This window comes from Lipotes vexillifer, unplaced genomic scaffold (assembly GCF_000442215.2).
Source record: "Lipotes vexillifer unplaced genomic scaffold, Lipotes_vexillifer_v1.1 scaffold238, whole genome shotgun sequence".
In the NCBI taxonomy this organism is placed as follows: Eukaryota; Metazoa; Chordata; class Mammalia; order Artiodactyla; family Lipotidae; genus Lipotes; species Lipotes vexillifer.
Window position 1 is genome coordinate 2,716,589 of NW_006785665.1, and position 15,239 is coordinate 2,731,827.

The 15,239-nt window shown below is 53.4% G+C and overlaps 2 protein-coding genes across 5 annotated transcripts; one reads left to right on the forward strand and one right to left on the reverse strand.

Moving 5' to 3' along the window:
- Window positions 1-706: 706 nt before the first annotated feature.
- Window positions 707-4,151, reverse strand: CKS1B (CDC28 protein kinase regulatory subunit 1B). The gene is made up of 3 exons (XM_007457978.1): window positions 3,989-4,151; window positions 1,838-1,965; window positions 707-1,228 (listed from the first exon to the last, which is right to left on the reverse strand). The coding sequence occupies exons 1-3, from the start codon at window positions 4,045-4,047 to the stop codon at window positions 1,176-1,178; spliced, it is 240 nt and encodes a 79-aa protein (XP_007458040.1). The 5' UTR covers window positions 4,048-4,151; the 3' UTR covers window positions 707-1,175.
- A 166-nt stretch (window positions 4,152-4,317) lies between these two features.
- On the forward strand, window positions 4,318-14,641 carry SHC1 (SHC adaptor protein 1). 4 transcript variants are annotated; one of them, XM_007457981.1, is made up of 13 exons: window positions 4,318-4,545; window positions 8,216-8,383; window positions 8,917-8,987; window positions 9,514-9,577; window positions 9,724-9,843; window positions 10,109-10,162; window positions 10,352-10,403; window positions 10,569-10,695; window positions 11,514-11,712; window positions 11,800-11,869; window positions 11,948-12,082; window positions 12,227-12,465; window positions 13,249-14,641. In XM_007457981.1, the coding sequence occupies exons 2-13, from the start codon at window positions 8,219-8,221 to the stop codon at window positions 13,375-13,377; spliced, it is 1,425 nt and encodes a 474-aa protein (XP_007458043.1). In that variant the 5' UTR covers window positions 4,318-4,545; window positions 8,216-8,218; the 3' UTR covers window positions 13,378-14,641. The 4 variants fall into 4 exon arrangements, with proteins under 4 accessions (XP_007458043.1, XP_007458044.1, XP_007458041.1 ...); XM_007457982.1 differs by having other exon boundaries at window positions 11,951-12,082; XM_007457979.1 differs by lacking the exon at window positions 4,318-4,545 and having other exon boundaries at window positions 7,668-8,383.
- Window positions 14,642-15,239: the final 598 nt, after the last annotated feature.

The following is a 15,239-nucleotide window of genomic DNA, read 5'->3' on the forward strand; positions in this document are numbered from 1 at the left end:
GGGAAGATTAATCTCCCTTACTTAGCACTTCTGTTCAAAGTAGAGGGTAAGCTATTATTTGGCAAAATGTTTTCTCAAATAGCCACAGTTTACAACTGTTTTCTCAAAGGTTAGTGCTGTAACTACCTGTGTAAGAATGCTTGAAATTCCCTCATCCAGGCCACACCCCAGACCAATTAAGTCAACTTCCCTGGGAATGACTTAGCCATCAGCACTTTTAAAGCTACCCAGGTGATTCCAATGTTCAGCCAAAGTGAGAACCACTGAAAACACCCCCAAACCATTGTGCGGAGTGAACAGGCCATAGGTGTGCCTGAGCCTTAGGCTGGTCAGGAAGTGGAGTGCACTAGCAGCCTCTGGCCGACAACCTCCTCCCTTTACCCTTGTGTACCCTTCAAAAATCAGGACTACGTTAATGGCAGCATCCCTGACTGTAGAAAAGAATTCATTTGTTTTGATGAGATGAAGATGTCCCCATATAACCTCTTTCTTAGGCCTGTAGTTAGAGTGAAATATATTTCAGTAGATGTTTGACAGCAAAGTCTGCTTAAAGTAGATTAAAAACCAGTTACCTGAATGTTGAAATAAACCTCATTATTAACAAAGAGCTGAACTTCATTATCTCACTGAAGGGCATATAATTAGAACCATGATCGTGAATGTGATGCTTGCCCTGAGAGGGGGAAAAACCTTTACAATGAGAGAATTAGATTATAAAAACTTCCTCTTTAATCAAGGCTTTTTAACATGGAACAGATTTCTTGAATAAAATGGAAAGTTTCCAACACATTGAAACACAAATCACCATACATACAACACCTGGCAGAAAAAAAACAAAACAGGAAGTTTACACCATCCCTGTAACAGCCACGGTCTTATTCTTAGATGCTTCCTCCATCTGCCAAGTGTGTTCTGCTGGATACAGAGCTCACATTGGTTTTGGGGGTCACACTTAGCTGAGGCTGCAACCCAAAGAGCAGTTGTCCGGCTGGGCCATGGTCCTGTTGGTTCTGCTAAAGAAGCAAAGCAGTCTCCAACACGTTCAAACAGTGTACTGAACATCCTTTAAATATCAAAGTGAGAAACAGGAAGGCAACATAATAATGTCATCAGAAAGATGTTAGCAAATGAGGACAGCTGTATAAAGCATGAGGCTGAAAAGTGGCTCCCCAGCTTCATTTCTTTGGCTTCTTGGGCAGTGGCCGCCGGAACAGCAAGATGTGAGGTTCTGAAAGAGTGAGTGAAATCTAAGAGACAAGCTCACATCATCCTATGCACAACCTATAGTATCTCCCACTCCCACTTCCCAGTTATCACCCACTCAGATCTTTACAACTAAATTAAGATTTAAGCATATGGCCTTAGAAGCAGACCCCGAAGCCTGGCCTGTGTGCCAAGTACAGAATTGTCAGTATCAGTTCTCTTGCTATGTTTGTGCAGCCCCGGGGCGTCCTTTATTAGTTTTGTCTGGCAGTTTGGTGTCTGGTGTCTTATCAAGAAATATACTTTCCTTGGTTTATTTGGAACACATCCCAAAATTCACTTTCTGATGGAGAATGAAGCAGGGGCCATAACCTCTACCAGCGTATATGTAGCCTTAAAAAAAAAAAAAATCCTCAACCAAATTAGAGATTAAAGGAGGTTCTTTCAGTGACAGGTTGTGTCTGAACTTCCCAGATACTTTCTTATTTTTGGTCACTCCTGTTTTTCTAGATGGCTGGTGAGTTAAGAAACTAGTAAATCATCCCCACTTTCCCCCTATTTCTTTGGTTTATGCAACCTTATCATTCCTTCATTTCCTCAGTCCTACATGGTTGCTTTCTGCCATTGCACTGACCTGGTTCATGGATCATATAATGGACCCATCCCTGACTCTGCTGAACGCCAAGATTCCTCCATTCAGATTCAGACATCAAATGGGTTTTAGGGACCAGCTTGGCTATGTCCTTGGGCAACATCACATGCCTGTAACAGAAACATGGGAAGGTGGGGAATCTGTATCAGTACTGGGTACAGTCTGTCAGACGAGTGCCTGCATATAAAGCCAAGAGAGGCAGGAAAAGACAAACCAGTTCGTAATGGCAGGGAGTTTATATAATCTTATTGTGGGGCAGAGGCAGCTAGAAATAAAGGCCAAGATACGTACATTCTCACAAAAGTATATTAAAAAGTACACATCAATGAATAACACCAGTGAATGAGCACCTAAATTCCAGGCACTGTTGATATATTGACTCTGCCTTCTCGGAGCTTATAGTCTTCTAGTTGATGACCCTAAAATAATATAATGGGAACCCCACAACACACACACACACACACACACAGTTAATAAGTAAAGGCAATTTTGAACAGAATTGTAAGGAGGAAGGGAGAGAATAATTTCATGGAGAGGAAAGGCCTATCAGGGAAGAGTCAGAACAAAGGGTGAAATATATCTTATCCTTTAAGATCTATCCTAACTTCATTTTCCTAACTGAAGGGATGTGCCATGAGACTTCTTTGGGGGGAACTCCATGCTTTTCTAACCAAGGATAAGTCTCCTTTCATGGCAAAGAAATTACTACTCTGACATGAATTGGGGTGATTCAGACTTCATCATTTTCAATGAAAATGTACTGAATGCTCTCTCTTTGCTAAGTAAAAGGGATTTTTTTCCCCCAAAGAGTCAATTCTAGTCTAAATGTCTGAAAATAGCTTACATCTTAACAAGCCCCTGGCATAAAGATTGGCTTCCATACCTATTTAGACCAAAAAAACAAACAAACCCTTTTCTTAAACCAAATATCATTGCCAAGACTTACATCTTCCAGGGGATGAAATTAGTTGATGTTTCCCTAGCCCTGCAAAGACATTATAAGCACTTAATTTTAGTTAGCCTAGTTCAGATGTAGAGGAAAACAGCTGAGGAAAAAAAAGTTAATTGGGTCCAAACAGGGCCGGGGGGCCTTTCCCAAGGATTTGGCATAAAAATACAAATAGTGTGTTTGTCAGCAGACACTGAGTTCTCCAGAAGGCCCAGAGCCCTGCACTAGGCTGAAGAAACACAAGGAAAGCAAGCTTCCAGTTGTTTTAAGTATTACGCTTCATATAGATTGGTCGAATGCCAATATTTGTAGAATTCTTTGTCTTCCCTAATTTTCTAATCTAGAATTATGGATTTAGGGTTTATCAAATGCAAACTATAGGGAGTCCTTTCTTCACCATGCCTGGCAAGTCGTACGTGCTCCCACCACAATCTGTACATGGTTCTATCATACCAATTATCACCTTCTTTCTGCTGTCATTACTTCCACAGATTTTTAGGTTTGTTGAAAGCACAGACCATGGCTTATCCTTGCACTTTAGTAGAACACCTGAAACCTATAAGCACTCCATAACTGTTTCCTAAGTAGATGCCCTTCAAATATTTGACGGGAATCTATTAGGTCTATATTAAGTCTTTTCTCAATGCTCCTGGCCAGTTTTATTCCACTCCAATTCTTCGAAGCCCACTTCCTAAAACAGGCCAGACAACCACGCCCCCTTTCCATGAATTAATAAGCAACACTCAGGCTCTCTCAGAACTCCCCTCACTTTGAAGCCTCGAGGAAAATTCGGGATCCGCCTTTGCCACCTTCTCCCAGGAGGCTCTACGGTGTTGCCACGATACAAGTAGTCTCAAGAAGGCAAGTTCAACTTTCTCAGTAAAGGTGAGAGAATGATCCAGAAACCCGCAAAGCTGAGGGTGGTCGGCACTCTAATACTCTAACCACGTCCACCCACGCCTCCTCCCAACAGGAGAGCTTACTCCAAATTCTCTACCACTTTAGGGTTTCTTTTACGATCGCCCCTACCCTTCGCGCATGCGCTTACGCTCTCATTGCTCGCACCCATTCCCTTCATCTCCCGCGCATGCGCCATTCTGTAGCTTCAGTCCCCGTTACTAACTCCTCGTGCCCTCACTTTTCAAAGCTCACGATCTTGTTATTGCCCCCGCGCCGGCACTAACCGGTACTCGAACTCCTCGTCGTCGTATTTGTCCGAATAGTAAATCTGCTTGTGCGACATAATCACCCTGCCTGAGGACCGTCAGCCCCACACCGCCAACCTCCAAACAACTTCCAGCAGCACGCGCTCCCACCCTCTTTGGCCTCGCTTTCAAACACACCGCCCGCGCTTTCTATTGGTCCTTCAGGCGGAAGGCGGGACAACCTCACCTTCAAGCCTCCGATTGGCTTAGATTTGCTTCTCCTTGAGTCCTTATTGGAGTGCACTGCTTACGTTGCTCAAGAACAAACGTAGGTCAAAAATAGGCCTCTTATTGGCTATCACGGCTCCTGTGCGCGTTATCATGCTGCCATTGGCTGACACGGGAAAGTGGGATGGGTGAAGGAGGGACGATGAGGTAGAGGGTCAGGGGTTAGTGAGGCCGGAAGTGAGTGCAATAAAGTTTCTCCAGGGAGGCCGGGCCCGGGGAGAAAGTTGGAGCGGCGACCTAAGAAGGCAGTGGCGTGATCCGGAACCAAATCGGCCCGCGGTGCGGTGCGGAGACTCCATGAAGCCCTGGTGAGTTGGGACTTTTTTTCTCCTTAGGTGACCCACTCCTCCTCCCCGGAACCCCTCTCCCGGGACCCTACTTCCGGTCTTCACTTATAAGCCCCGCCCCTGCGACCCCCTCCCCGGAAGTCCCACCTCCCAACCTCAGGGGGCTCCCCGAACCCCGACTTGTTTTCTATTTATTGTCCCCGACCCCACTCTGTCGCCCGACTTTCCTGGAAGGCCCACCCCCAGACATGCTTCCAGGCCCTACTACTAGAAACCCTACGTTAGTCCTTCCAATTCCCCGAAACTCCGCCTCCTAGCGACGATTCTCCGCCAACTCCTGTCTATCAAAAAGCCTATCTTCCAAAAGGGCAGAGCCCTGCCCCTCAAAGAACTATTCGAATTCAAGAAGCCACGCCTCTCTAGGGGTTCCTCCCCTCTAGAAGCCCCGCCCTTTCTTTAATCCACGTCTGATTGTCCAGAAGCCTTGCCTCCTGGGAGTCTCTCTGATGCTCGCGTCTTGAGAGGGCCACGCCCCCTCAGAAGCGTTATCCCTGTAGGACCCGGGTCATCGCCTCAGAAGCTTTGTCTTCAATCCCAGAAACTTCACCTGCTTAACATTTCCTTGTTCTTTTTCTCTTTGGGGCCTTTGGCTCAGTTTTCCTGAGCTCTCATGCTCCACTGGGTAGGAAGTCAGAAGTTCACATCTCTGGCTCTGAGGAGTAAGAGATTAGAGGCAGCCCTTTTCCTCTCCCTTACCCCCTTCCAAGGGTGGACCTACTTGAAGGGGGCTGGACTTGGGGTTTGGTACGAGAGTGGGAGGGAGACTCGCTCATAGATTCCCAGCCCCACTTCCAGGACCGACTCCACCCCAGAAACAGCTGTTTGTCTCATACCTGTGCGTCGGGAGCTGGGTAGGGCCATGGATTTGTTGGTGTGTGACATGTGGGTGTGACAGGAGAGAAAATTTTCCACACTAGAAAACGGTGGCTTGGAGTGGGTGTAGGTAATAGTGTCCTTTTTGCTGTTTGATTTTTTTTTTAAGGGACTCCTCAGGCCCCACCACTTCTCTGGCTCTTCCCCTCCCCCTAACCGGAGTTCTAGTCTGGGCATTCCTTCTGGTCCCGCTTGCCCAGCCTTCCCTTCTGGAAACATTCCTGAGCTTTCGCCATTTCCTGCTACTTTCCGCCGCTCTTGCCTCCTCCTCCTCCCTGGGCTGAGAAGCCACACGCAGCTTCTTCCAGTCACCCGGATTCCCAGTAGCAATCTCCTTTCTTCCTACATAAATTTAAAAAGCTCTCCTTCCTCTTTCTTTTCTAACAATGCTCACACCTGTTGGTCATTCCCTGCTTCTGGATCCTGCAGGCACCCACAGAATGCCCACCTCTAAAGATGAGGACATCCTGGTGTGTGTTTGTGTGTGATGGGGGTGTGAGGCTTTGGCAGAATACTTTCCTCATTCTCTCTATGCCTGGGCGCTGAGTCTTTAGGAAACAGAGTGATAGAATTTCTTCTCGGGAGTGGTGCATGGAGTGGCAAAGTTCTCCTTGGAGGACTAAGTGGGAGGTGATAAGCACAGTATCTAACATGTTTTAAGTGCTAGTGTTGTTCATTGCTATAATCATATGATAATTTGCATCTTTTTATATTCTGAAGTAAATTTAAGGATAGGTAATTCTGGGGTGATCCTGGGGGGTTATATGTATCTTTTACAACTACTTTTTTTGGTCACTTTCCAACTTCCTTTATGGCCCCCTTGAGCAGAGCTGTGGAAGGAAGCTGTGGGCGGAAGGAATGGGTTTGGGACTGTTCCCTGTGTCCATCCTCAGTCCTTCTCCTGGCACCCCTTTCTCCTTAGCAGATTTGTCTTCTGCCTGCTCTGTCCCTTCATGGCCTGTAGCCCCCACTTCTCTTGGAGAACTGTTGCACTCTCCCATTTCCTCCAGCCAGACTCTGCCTCTGGTGTGAGGGGCATCATGCTCTGTGGTGGACACCTGCACCCTTCCCAGTCACTACTGCAAGAGGAGGGGTATGAGCTTACCCGCAGGTCCAGGGAGCTGACCTTAGTGTCAATGCCCTGGCCGCCCCCACCCCTTCTACCCTTGACAGCTTGCTTCGCTGTGGAAAGGGGGACAGAAGAGTGCTTGGCATGGGCCGCTGCTCCTTGGCATGGTAGGCGCCATGCATGGAGAACAAGCCTCCACCAGCCTGTCCTCTGCTCCAGCTCCTGCCTGGTGGCTCCCTGATGCACCACCCAGGTTGGACTTTATTTCCCTTACTTAACCAGCTTTGCCCTTCCTCTTGGCCCCTCCCTGCATCCACTGGGACCAAGTCCTTCCTTTTCCCATTTCTTTAGCTCCCTCCACAGCTGTGGAAGCAGAGGATGCTAATGGCCCAGGCTCCCTGGGGCTGCCACCCCACGTGTGATAGTGGTGGGAGGTCGCCGGGGGTGGCCGGGGGCTGGAGGAGGAGGGAGTTTGAGTGTTCACCTAGGACAGGAAGGGAATTGCTGAGCTCAGGAATCCCCTCCCTTTCCCACCTCCAGCTGCCTCTGTTTCCTCCCTCATTCTCCCCGCTGCCCTCCCTTAGTTTCCTGCTCCCTTTGGCCTGCCCATGTCTGGTTTGGATTGATGCAGACCTCCTCTTGCCACCCTCCTTTCCTTCTCACTCCTCCATCCTTCCCTCCTACTCCCACTTTATTCCTTTCCAGATTACTTGTTGTTTGTACCGGGGCGGTGTGGGGCGGTGTGGGGCGGTGGGGGGGGGGGGGGGGGGCTCCTTAACCCCCAGGGGAGGTGACCCTTGGGGGGCTGGGACATCATTGTCACTGTGTATGTGACCCAGGCCCGGGGTTGCCGATGCGGATGCCGGTGGGATGCTGGTCAGTGGGCGTCTCCTGTTGCTCAGGACTGGCCTGGCTCAGGCCTCTTGGTGGGGCAGGGGAGGGAGAAACAAGCGCGGGTCAGCTGCAGGGGAGAGGCCTGGATCAGGAGGTAGGGGCGGGAGAGGTTGGAAGGGCGCGCCCGCAGCGTCTCCTCTCAGAGCCTGTGAGTCAGCACTGTCCTCGGGATTGGTCTCTCCCCTTAGCTCCCCGCCCCTGGGGAGGAGCCAGTCAGCTCTAGGTCCAGCCTGTTCTCCTCACAGCTAGAGAAGAGGCTCCACGCTGGGCGGGGATGGGGCCTGAAACTCTCTGGGTCTGAGCCTGGGGAGCCAGAGCCACTTGTCCCTCTCCCTCCCAAGGACCCTTGAGATCCCTGGGCCAGAGAGGTCCAATCAGGCTAAGGGCCTGGGATGCCCCCTGCCTGGCCCCCTTGCCCTGACTGGCAGGGGGGCCAGGCTGGGCAGCAGCCTTCCTCTCACTCCAGCCATGGATCTCCTGCCCCCCAAGCCCAAGTACAACCCACTTCGGAATGAGTCTCTGTCATCGCTGGAGGAGGGAGCTTCAGGGTCCACCCCACCGGAGGAGCTGCCTTCCCCATCAGCCTCGTCTCTGGGGCCCATGCTGCCACCTCTGCCTGGGGACGATAGTCCCACTACCCTGTGCTCCTTCTTCCCCCGGATGAGCAACCTGAAGCTGGCCAACCCGGCTGGGGGGCGCCTGGGGCCGAAGGGGGAGCCAGGAAGGGCAGCCGAGGATGGGGAGGGGATCGTAGGGGCAGCCATGCCGGACTCAGGCCCCCTGCCCCTCCTCCAGGACATGAACAAGCTGAGTGGAGGCGGCGGGCGCAGGACTCGGGTGGAAGGGGGCCAGCTGGGGGGCGAGGAGTGGACCCGCCACGGGAGCTTTGTCAATAAGCCCACGCGGGGCTGGCTGCATCCCAACGACAAAGTCATGGGACCCGGGGTTTCCTACTTGGTTCGGGTGAGTGAACATCCTCCCTCCCACTCCCTCCAGTTCCTCTGCTCACTAGTCTTTTTTTTCCTGCTCTTCCCCAGCAACTACCTTGGTTTCTGTGTCCTGTTTCTTAAACCTTTCTTGCCCCTTCTCTGATTCTTTCGCCCCTTCCCTTCCAGCTCTGTCTGGGGCCCCTTCCTTCTTGTGACTCCCCCACCCCCACCCTGCCATGCTTAGCACAAAGGCCAGCACGAGCCCTTAGTAAGTGTTGGAATGAGTGACTCTTGACTGTCCCCTCCAGTCTCCTCCCCCTTTCTGGAGATGTCACTCCATCCCACCCAGTGCCTGTCACTCCCCTCCGAATTCTCTTCCCACATGCATGAGGTCCCCCAAGCTTGCCTTCTCTCCTCACCCTGTTGTTCTGCATGCCATGGGATGTATCCACGGGCAGTGGGCAGAACTTCTGCAACCTTACGGAACAAGCAGGGAAGAGTCCTGGGGCTCTTTGTGAAGAGGTGGGGGGAGGCAGCTGACTGTTCTCCTCCCGTCACTCCCCTCAGTACATGGGCTGTGTGGAGGTCCTGCAGTCAATGCGCGCCCTGGACTTCAACACCCGGACTCAGGTCACCAGGTTGGTGGGGCGGGGGGCGGAGTGTGGGGGTCCTGGGATTTGTGAGGGGAGGGGGGAGTGGGTCACTTGGCAGTGGCACTAGTGATGGCTCATCTTTGGGTGGTGAAGGGGATTGAGAGAAAGTTACGGAAGGGAGTCGAAGTCTCAGTGAAGAGAAGCAACCCTGACCTGGCTCCCTCTTGCTTATGCAGCCTGGGGGGTTGTGGGGGAGGTGGCAGAGGCAGCTGGCAGCTGGAGCTTGAGTGGAAAATGGGGGTAGGTGGAAGGTTGCCGCTGCCTTTGGGAAGGGGATGGGACATTTGGTAGCTGGAAGGGGGTGGGCCCAGACCCACTGAGGCTCTAACCCAATCAGCCAGGAAGCGGCCTCTCAGTGTCATCAAATATTAAAGGCCCTTAATTCAATCCGCCACGACAAAGAGCCTGGAGTGCCCCTGGAGTCTGGCCTGGCCTTCCCCTCCCCCAGCCTTGTGGCTGCTCCAGCCGGGTGGGAGGCAGGCCGTGGGTCTGAGTACCCCTCTTTCCCCAGGGAGGCCATCAGTCTGGTGTGTGACGCTGTGCCGGGTGCTAAGGGGGCAACAAGGAGGAGAAAGGTAGCTGGGGTCGATGGGGCTAGGGGCGCTGCCGGGAGAGGTGGAGGAGCAGGGGGAAGGCTGGTGTGGGGCGTGCGAGGAGGAGGCCAGAAGGCAGGAGTGTGTGGGGAGCCCCCAGCTTCTGAGATCCTCGGGCCCTTCCCTAGCCCTGTAGCCGTCCACTCAGCTCCATCCTGGGGAGGAGTAACCTGAAATTTGCTGGAATGCCAATCACTCTCACCGTCTCCACCAGCAGCCTCAACCTCATGGCTGCAGACTGCAAACAGGTTGGTGGAGTAGGGCGGCGGGACCAGAAACATTGATGGGAGGGCTAAGTGAGGACCCGGTTATGAGGGCAAGAAACTCGGACAGAAGGCTTGGGAGCAGCAGGACGATAGGGAAGGAGGAGATTAGGAGGACATGGGTTGAGAAGCCAAAAGGATGAGACTGGGACCCCAGGTCTGGGCCAATGGTGGGGGGCGCCCAGTGGGCCCTGAGGCTGCCTGACACACGTCATTCCCTTCCTTCTCCATTGCCTGCCCTAACCCTCAGATCATCGCCAACCACCACATGCAGTCCATCTCGTTTGCGTCCGGCGGGGACCCGGTGAGTTGGGGAATGGAGCACGGGTGGTGGGAGAAGAGTACGGGGCTAGGGGTTGGGAAGACACTGGCTAGAGAATAGAGCCTGCTAGGATTGAGGTGACATCTGAAGAGGACTGGGTTTGAGGGGTCAGGAGTGAGGTGGGGCTATGAATTGTAGCTAACTGGCTTCCTCTGACTCTGTCTACCCCAGGACACAGCCGAGTATGTCGCCTATGTTGCCAAAGACCCGGTGAATCAGAGAGGTGAGGCGTGGTGGGGGGCACTGGGTGGGGCCAGCTGTCCGAGAGGTAGGTGAGCAGGACCCGGCGGCTCCTGGCTGTGGAGGACAGACGACAAGGGCCCCTGTCTGCGCCTCCTTCTGGCCACGCTGCTCCCGAGCTCCCTGACGGCCTCTGCTGTGCCCCCAGCCTGCCACATCCTGGAGTGTCCCGAAGGGCTTGCTCAGGACGTCATCAGCACCATTGGCCAGGCCTTCGAGTTGCGTTTCAAACAATACCTCAGGAACCCGCCCAAGCTGGTCACCCCCCATGACAGGTGAGTGGGCCAGGGTTGGGGGGCGGCCAGCTCTTGGGCCCCAGACCGGAATTGGAAAAGTAGGTTTGCTCTTCCCACACTTGAGCTCAGAGAGGTGCACGGAAGGAAATAACCTGTGCGCCCCTGCTTCCCACTTCCTGCTATTCTTAAGTTTCCTGTGGCCATCAGGAAGGTCTTTTGAGGCCCTGCCTGCTGCAGGGCCACCTCTTCCTGTCGTGTGCCCGTGGTGGAGCTGTAGTCCAGGACGTCCACGCTGCAGCTCTTCCCTGGCTAGATGGGCTTTTCTTTTCCCAGCCATCTCATTGCTGGTCTGTCCTTTTGTGCATTTCTCCATATTCAGTTTAGTTTTTCATTTTCTTGCCTCTAGAAGCCGTCAAGAATTTGGGTGAGGGAGGATGGCTCTTTCCTGAGATCCTTACCTTTCCCACCTCAGACCAGTAGTATTGAGTATTTAGAGGAGGTTAAACTATTCTGGAGCACCCCCCTCCCCGGTACTTACTGCTCCCCCTCCCTCTTGGGAGACAGCATAATGATCAAGGGCATGACTTTAAAGACAAATCTGAATTCACATCTCGGCTCCACCACCTTTTAGTTGTGAGACCTAAATCCTTTTACCCCTGACCCTCATTTTCCTCATGTATAAAATCGAAGAAGGAAATAATACCTACCTTATAGGGTTGCCAGGAGGATGAAATGATTATATATATGAAACACCCAGCCTCAGGCCTACCCCTCGGGGAATGCCCAGTACGTGACCGCTGTTCTGTCTGTTCTCCATCCTCTTACCCATGCTCTTCTCTTCCTCCTGTCCCTCCCAGGATGGCTGGCTTTGATGGCTCAGCTTGGGATGAGGAGGAAGAAGAGCCACCTGACCATCAGTACTATAATGACTTCCCTGGGAAGGAGCCCCCTCTTGGGGGGGTGGTGGACATGAGGCTTCGGGAAGGAGTCCCCCCGGGGGCTGCTCGACCCACTCCACCCAGTGCCCAGACCCCTAGCCACCTGGGAGCCACACTGGTAAGTTGCTTGCATGGAGGTGGGCTGGGCCCAGGATGGCAACGTCTGGTTAGGGCCTCTGGTCTCACCCTATTTTTGTCCCTTCAGCCAGTGGGGCAGCCTGTTGGAGGAGACCCAGAAGCCCGCAAACAGATGCTGCCCCCGCCACCCTGCCCAGGTATGAAGGGAGCTGAGAGGGGCAGAGTGGGGTGTGAGAAGCAGGGCGGGGATCACTGTAAAGCCTCCCTTTCCTCAGCAGGCAGAGAGCTCTTTGATGATCCCTCCTATGTCAATGTCCAGAACCTAGACAAGGCACGGCAAGCAGGCGGTGGGGCCGGGTCCCCCAATCCTGCCATCAATGGCAGCGCGCCCCGAGACCTCTTTGACATGAGTGAGTGTGCCCCTCTCCTTCCTGCATCTGCGTCTTCCCACTTGGTTCCTCCTCTTTTCTTCCTGGCCTCCCCTCCCTGAGGGTCTGGCTCTTGAGCATGTTTTGTGCCAGCTGCCTCTTCTAGCCCTCTCTCTGTACCCCCAGAGCCCTTTGAAGATGCCCTGCGGGTGCCTCCACCTCCCCAGTTGGTGGCCATGGCTGAGCAGCTCCGAGGGGAGCCCTGGTTTCACGGGAAGCTGAGCCGGCGGGAGGCCGAGGCACTGCTACAGCTCAACGGGGACTTCCTGGTGCGGGAAAGCACGACCACTCCTGGCCAGTATGTGCTCACTGGCCTGCAGAGTGGGCAGCCCAAGCACCTGCTACTGGTGGACCCTGAGGGTGTGGTGAGTATCGCAGGGGTAAGGGTGGGTGAGGCAGCAAGGAAGGTGCAGTACCCTCCTGTGCAGCCCTGTTCCTGCCTCACTGCTTCCTAGACTTCACCTGCTGGGCACCTCTATCTGAGCCTCCCCTGCTCTCAAGGTGCCTGGCATTCCCCCTCTAGTGGCTTAGGGTTCTTTCCCTTCTCACATCCCCAAATTTTATGCCCACGAGTGCTGGAAGGTGCTCATGTCACCTGAGTCCCTCTTTTCACAAATGAGAAAACCATCCTTAAGAGGTTGTGATGCTCAATGTCAGATGGTTAGAGGCTAGGCACCCCAAATCTCCTCTCTCAAGAGGAGCCAGGGGCCTCCCCAGCTTCTCCAGACTCAGGGCTCAGACCAGCGCTCCGTCTCCTGTCTGCACTGTCCCTCTGCCCCTCATAACTTTGGTCTTTTTTCTACAGCAACCTCAGCCTCCTTTGCATGTCTTTTTTGTACTGTATATCCTCTTCTGAGACATACCACCTTCTTCCAGGTCAGGGGAGGAGTAGCTATCCCTCAGCCTCATGATTTCTGGGCTGATGTCCCCTCTGCCTTTTCCCAGTTCACTGACCTGCCCATTCCCACGGCTATCTCCAGCTTCTCTTTCTAGAGAAGCCTCAATGATCAGGACTGACGGCCCTCCCTCTTCTGCCATCTTTTTCTCCTGCCTCAACCCTCTTGAATATTCCAGCTTCCTCAGCTTTGGGGACTGAGGTCTTATTTGACTCTTCACCTGAATTGACCTTCTCCCTTCCCACTTCCCAGGTTCGGACAAAGGATCACCGCTTTGAGAGTGTCAGTCACCTCATCAGCTACCACATGGACAATCACTTGCCCATCATCTCTGCGGGCAGCGAACTGTGTCTCCAGCAACCTGTGGAGCGGAAACTGTGATCTGTCCCAGTGCTGTCTCCTAGAAGATGCCCTGCGACCCCTTCCACCGTATTGCCCAATTCTTAGGACCTCACTTGGGAGTGTTCTGTGGGCTTGGCCTTGTGTAGGGATGGGGGTAGTGTGGACATTGGGTTCAGCATCCAGCTGAGTGAGAGGGTTTGAGTCAGGAGCCAGGGGTAGAGTCCTGCTTCTCCCCAAACCTCACCAAAGTATTAATGTACAGAGTGGCCCCCTTCCCTGGGCCTTTCCTGTGCCAACTTGATACCCCTTCCCCAAGGTGGGTGCTGGAGGCCTGGGCAGTATGCCTCCTTGTAATGAAAAATGTCCTGTGGTGATAGGCCCAGTGGAGCAATCACCCTTCCAGGGAAGGGGAATGAATCACACCCTTAGTCTACCCCTGGGCTCAGGGTACCCCAGACCCCTCTCAACAACCCTCCCTCCCAGCGTTTAAACTTTGTGCCTTTGACCATCTGCTAGGTCTGAAGATATTTTATGCAAAGAGTTCTTGGGCCCCTGAAGTCAAGCATGGGGGTGCTGACACCTTGGCTTCTGGGACCCCGTCCTCTCCTTGCTCAGTACCCCCTCTCGTTTAGGTTGGGTGAACAGAGGCAGGAGTGGCAGCTGTCCCCTCTCCACCGGGATATGCAGCCCTTAGAGATTGCCTCAGAGCCCCCTCCCAGCCAGTGGGGTGATGGACCCGCTTCTTGCTCAGTGCCTCTTGGGTGGGGCCCCTCACCCCAGGGGGTCTATATATACATTTGGCAAGTCCATTCCCCCCCCCCCCTCCATGTTGCATGCATGTTATACTCTAGAGCCAAAGTACAGCCCTTCCTCCTGTAGCCTCTGCCCTGCCTCCCCCTGCTGGGGGGATGACTGAAGTGTCATCCTAGGTGGATTTTGTGGAGGTGGGAACAGGGGCACTGAGACTCTAAAGCAGTAGACAATCCCCAGATACCATCGGTAGATTTGGAACTGCGTTTATTTTTTATTTTATATGCATATATTTTAGGGCTGTAGATTTACTTTACTAATTTGTTTTCCATAGCTTATTCCTGAGCACAAAATGATAATCGATTTATACATCACCTTTTTGACTTTTCAAAGCCCTTTTACAACTATTGGCATTTTCCTCACCCTGGCCTTTGCCGGTAGCGTTATCTTTTCTGAGAGACTAGAGGCCGTGTGTGAGCTAGGACTAGAGAAACTTGGACCTCCCACCGCGAGGCTGGGAGGCAGAAGTTTGGCTGAATGGATGTTAGTTTCACAAGGGGGCGGGCGGGGGCGGGGGCTTGGGGACACTTAAAACCTGCAGTTATTGAATCCCTTCTCCAGGCCGGGTCCTGCCGCAACGACAGAGGAGCCGGCCCTGCTCTGTCATTAGGCCTTGTGGTTAAGGGAGTGTGGACTATCTAAATCCTCACCTCCCTTTTTCTTCTGTTCTTTTTGTTTGGATGTTTTCACGGGTCTCACTTATACCAAAGGGAAAGAATCTTCATTAAAGTCCATATTTCTTCTACCTCGGCCTCCAGGTCCCTGTCGCTGCCTATTCTTGGCTGTGGGCCCCCCGCGGCAGGAGGCCGAGGCCGCTTCGGGGCGCGGTGTGGCCGGGTCCACCTGGCCTCGCTCGGGTCGCACCTCCTCGCGGAGAAGGGGCGCCGGGAGGGCGCGGCGGGGTGGGGAGGGCGGGGCCATCATCCAAGGAGATGTTCGTGTCTGCGGCTGGGGCAGCGGCGGCGGAGTGGGATCGCGGCCGGCCGAACCCCAGGCGGCTCGGGCTTCCCAGGCGCGCGCTCACGCCCTCGCGCACCTCTGCGGCGGCCCCCCGGCGGGGGATGGTACGGCCCAGCCGCAGAGCCCACGGC

What these genes read in the sequence shown, in the direction of transcription:
- CKS1B (XM_007457978.1), bottom strand. Translation starts at nt 4,047, where the DNA reads ATGTCGCACAAGCAGATTTACTATTCGGACAAATACGACGACGAGGAG. An exon ending in GACGAGGAGTTCGAGTACCG is followed by an intron (nt 1,966 to 3,988) that starts GTTAGTGCCGGC and finishes TTTCTGTTACAG; the next exon opens with GCATGTGATGTTGCCCAAGG. An exon ending in TTATATGATCCATGAACCAG is followed by an intron (nt 1,229 to 1,837) that starts GTCAGTGCAATG and finishes TCACTCTTTCAG; the next exon opens with AACCTCACATCTTGCTGTTC.
- SHC1 (XM_007457979.1), top strand. Translation starts at nt 7,889, where the DNA reads ATGGATCTCCTGCCCCCCAAGCCCAAGTACAACCCACTTCGGAATGAG. An exon ending in AGACCCGGTGAATCAGAGAG is followed by an intron (nt 10,404 to 10,568) that starts GTGAGGCGTGGT and finishes CTGTGCCCCCAG; the next exon opens with CCTGCCACATCCTGGAGTGT. An exon ending in CTGGTCACCCCCCATGACAG is followed by an intron (nt 10,696 to 11,513) that starts GTGAGTGGGCCA and finishes TGTCCCTCCCAG; the next exon opens with GATGGCTGGCTTTGATGGCT.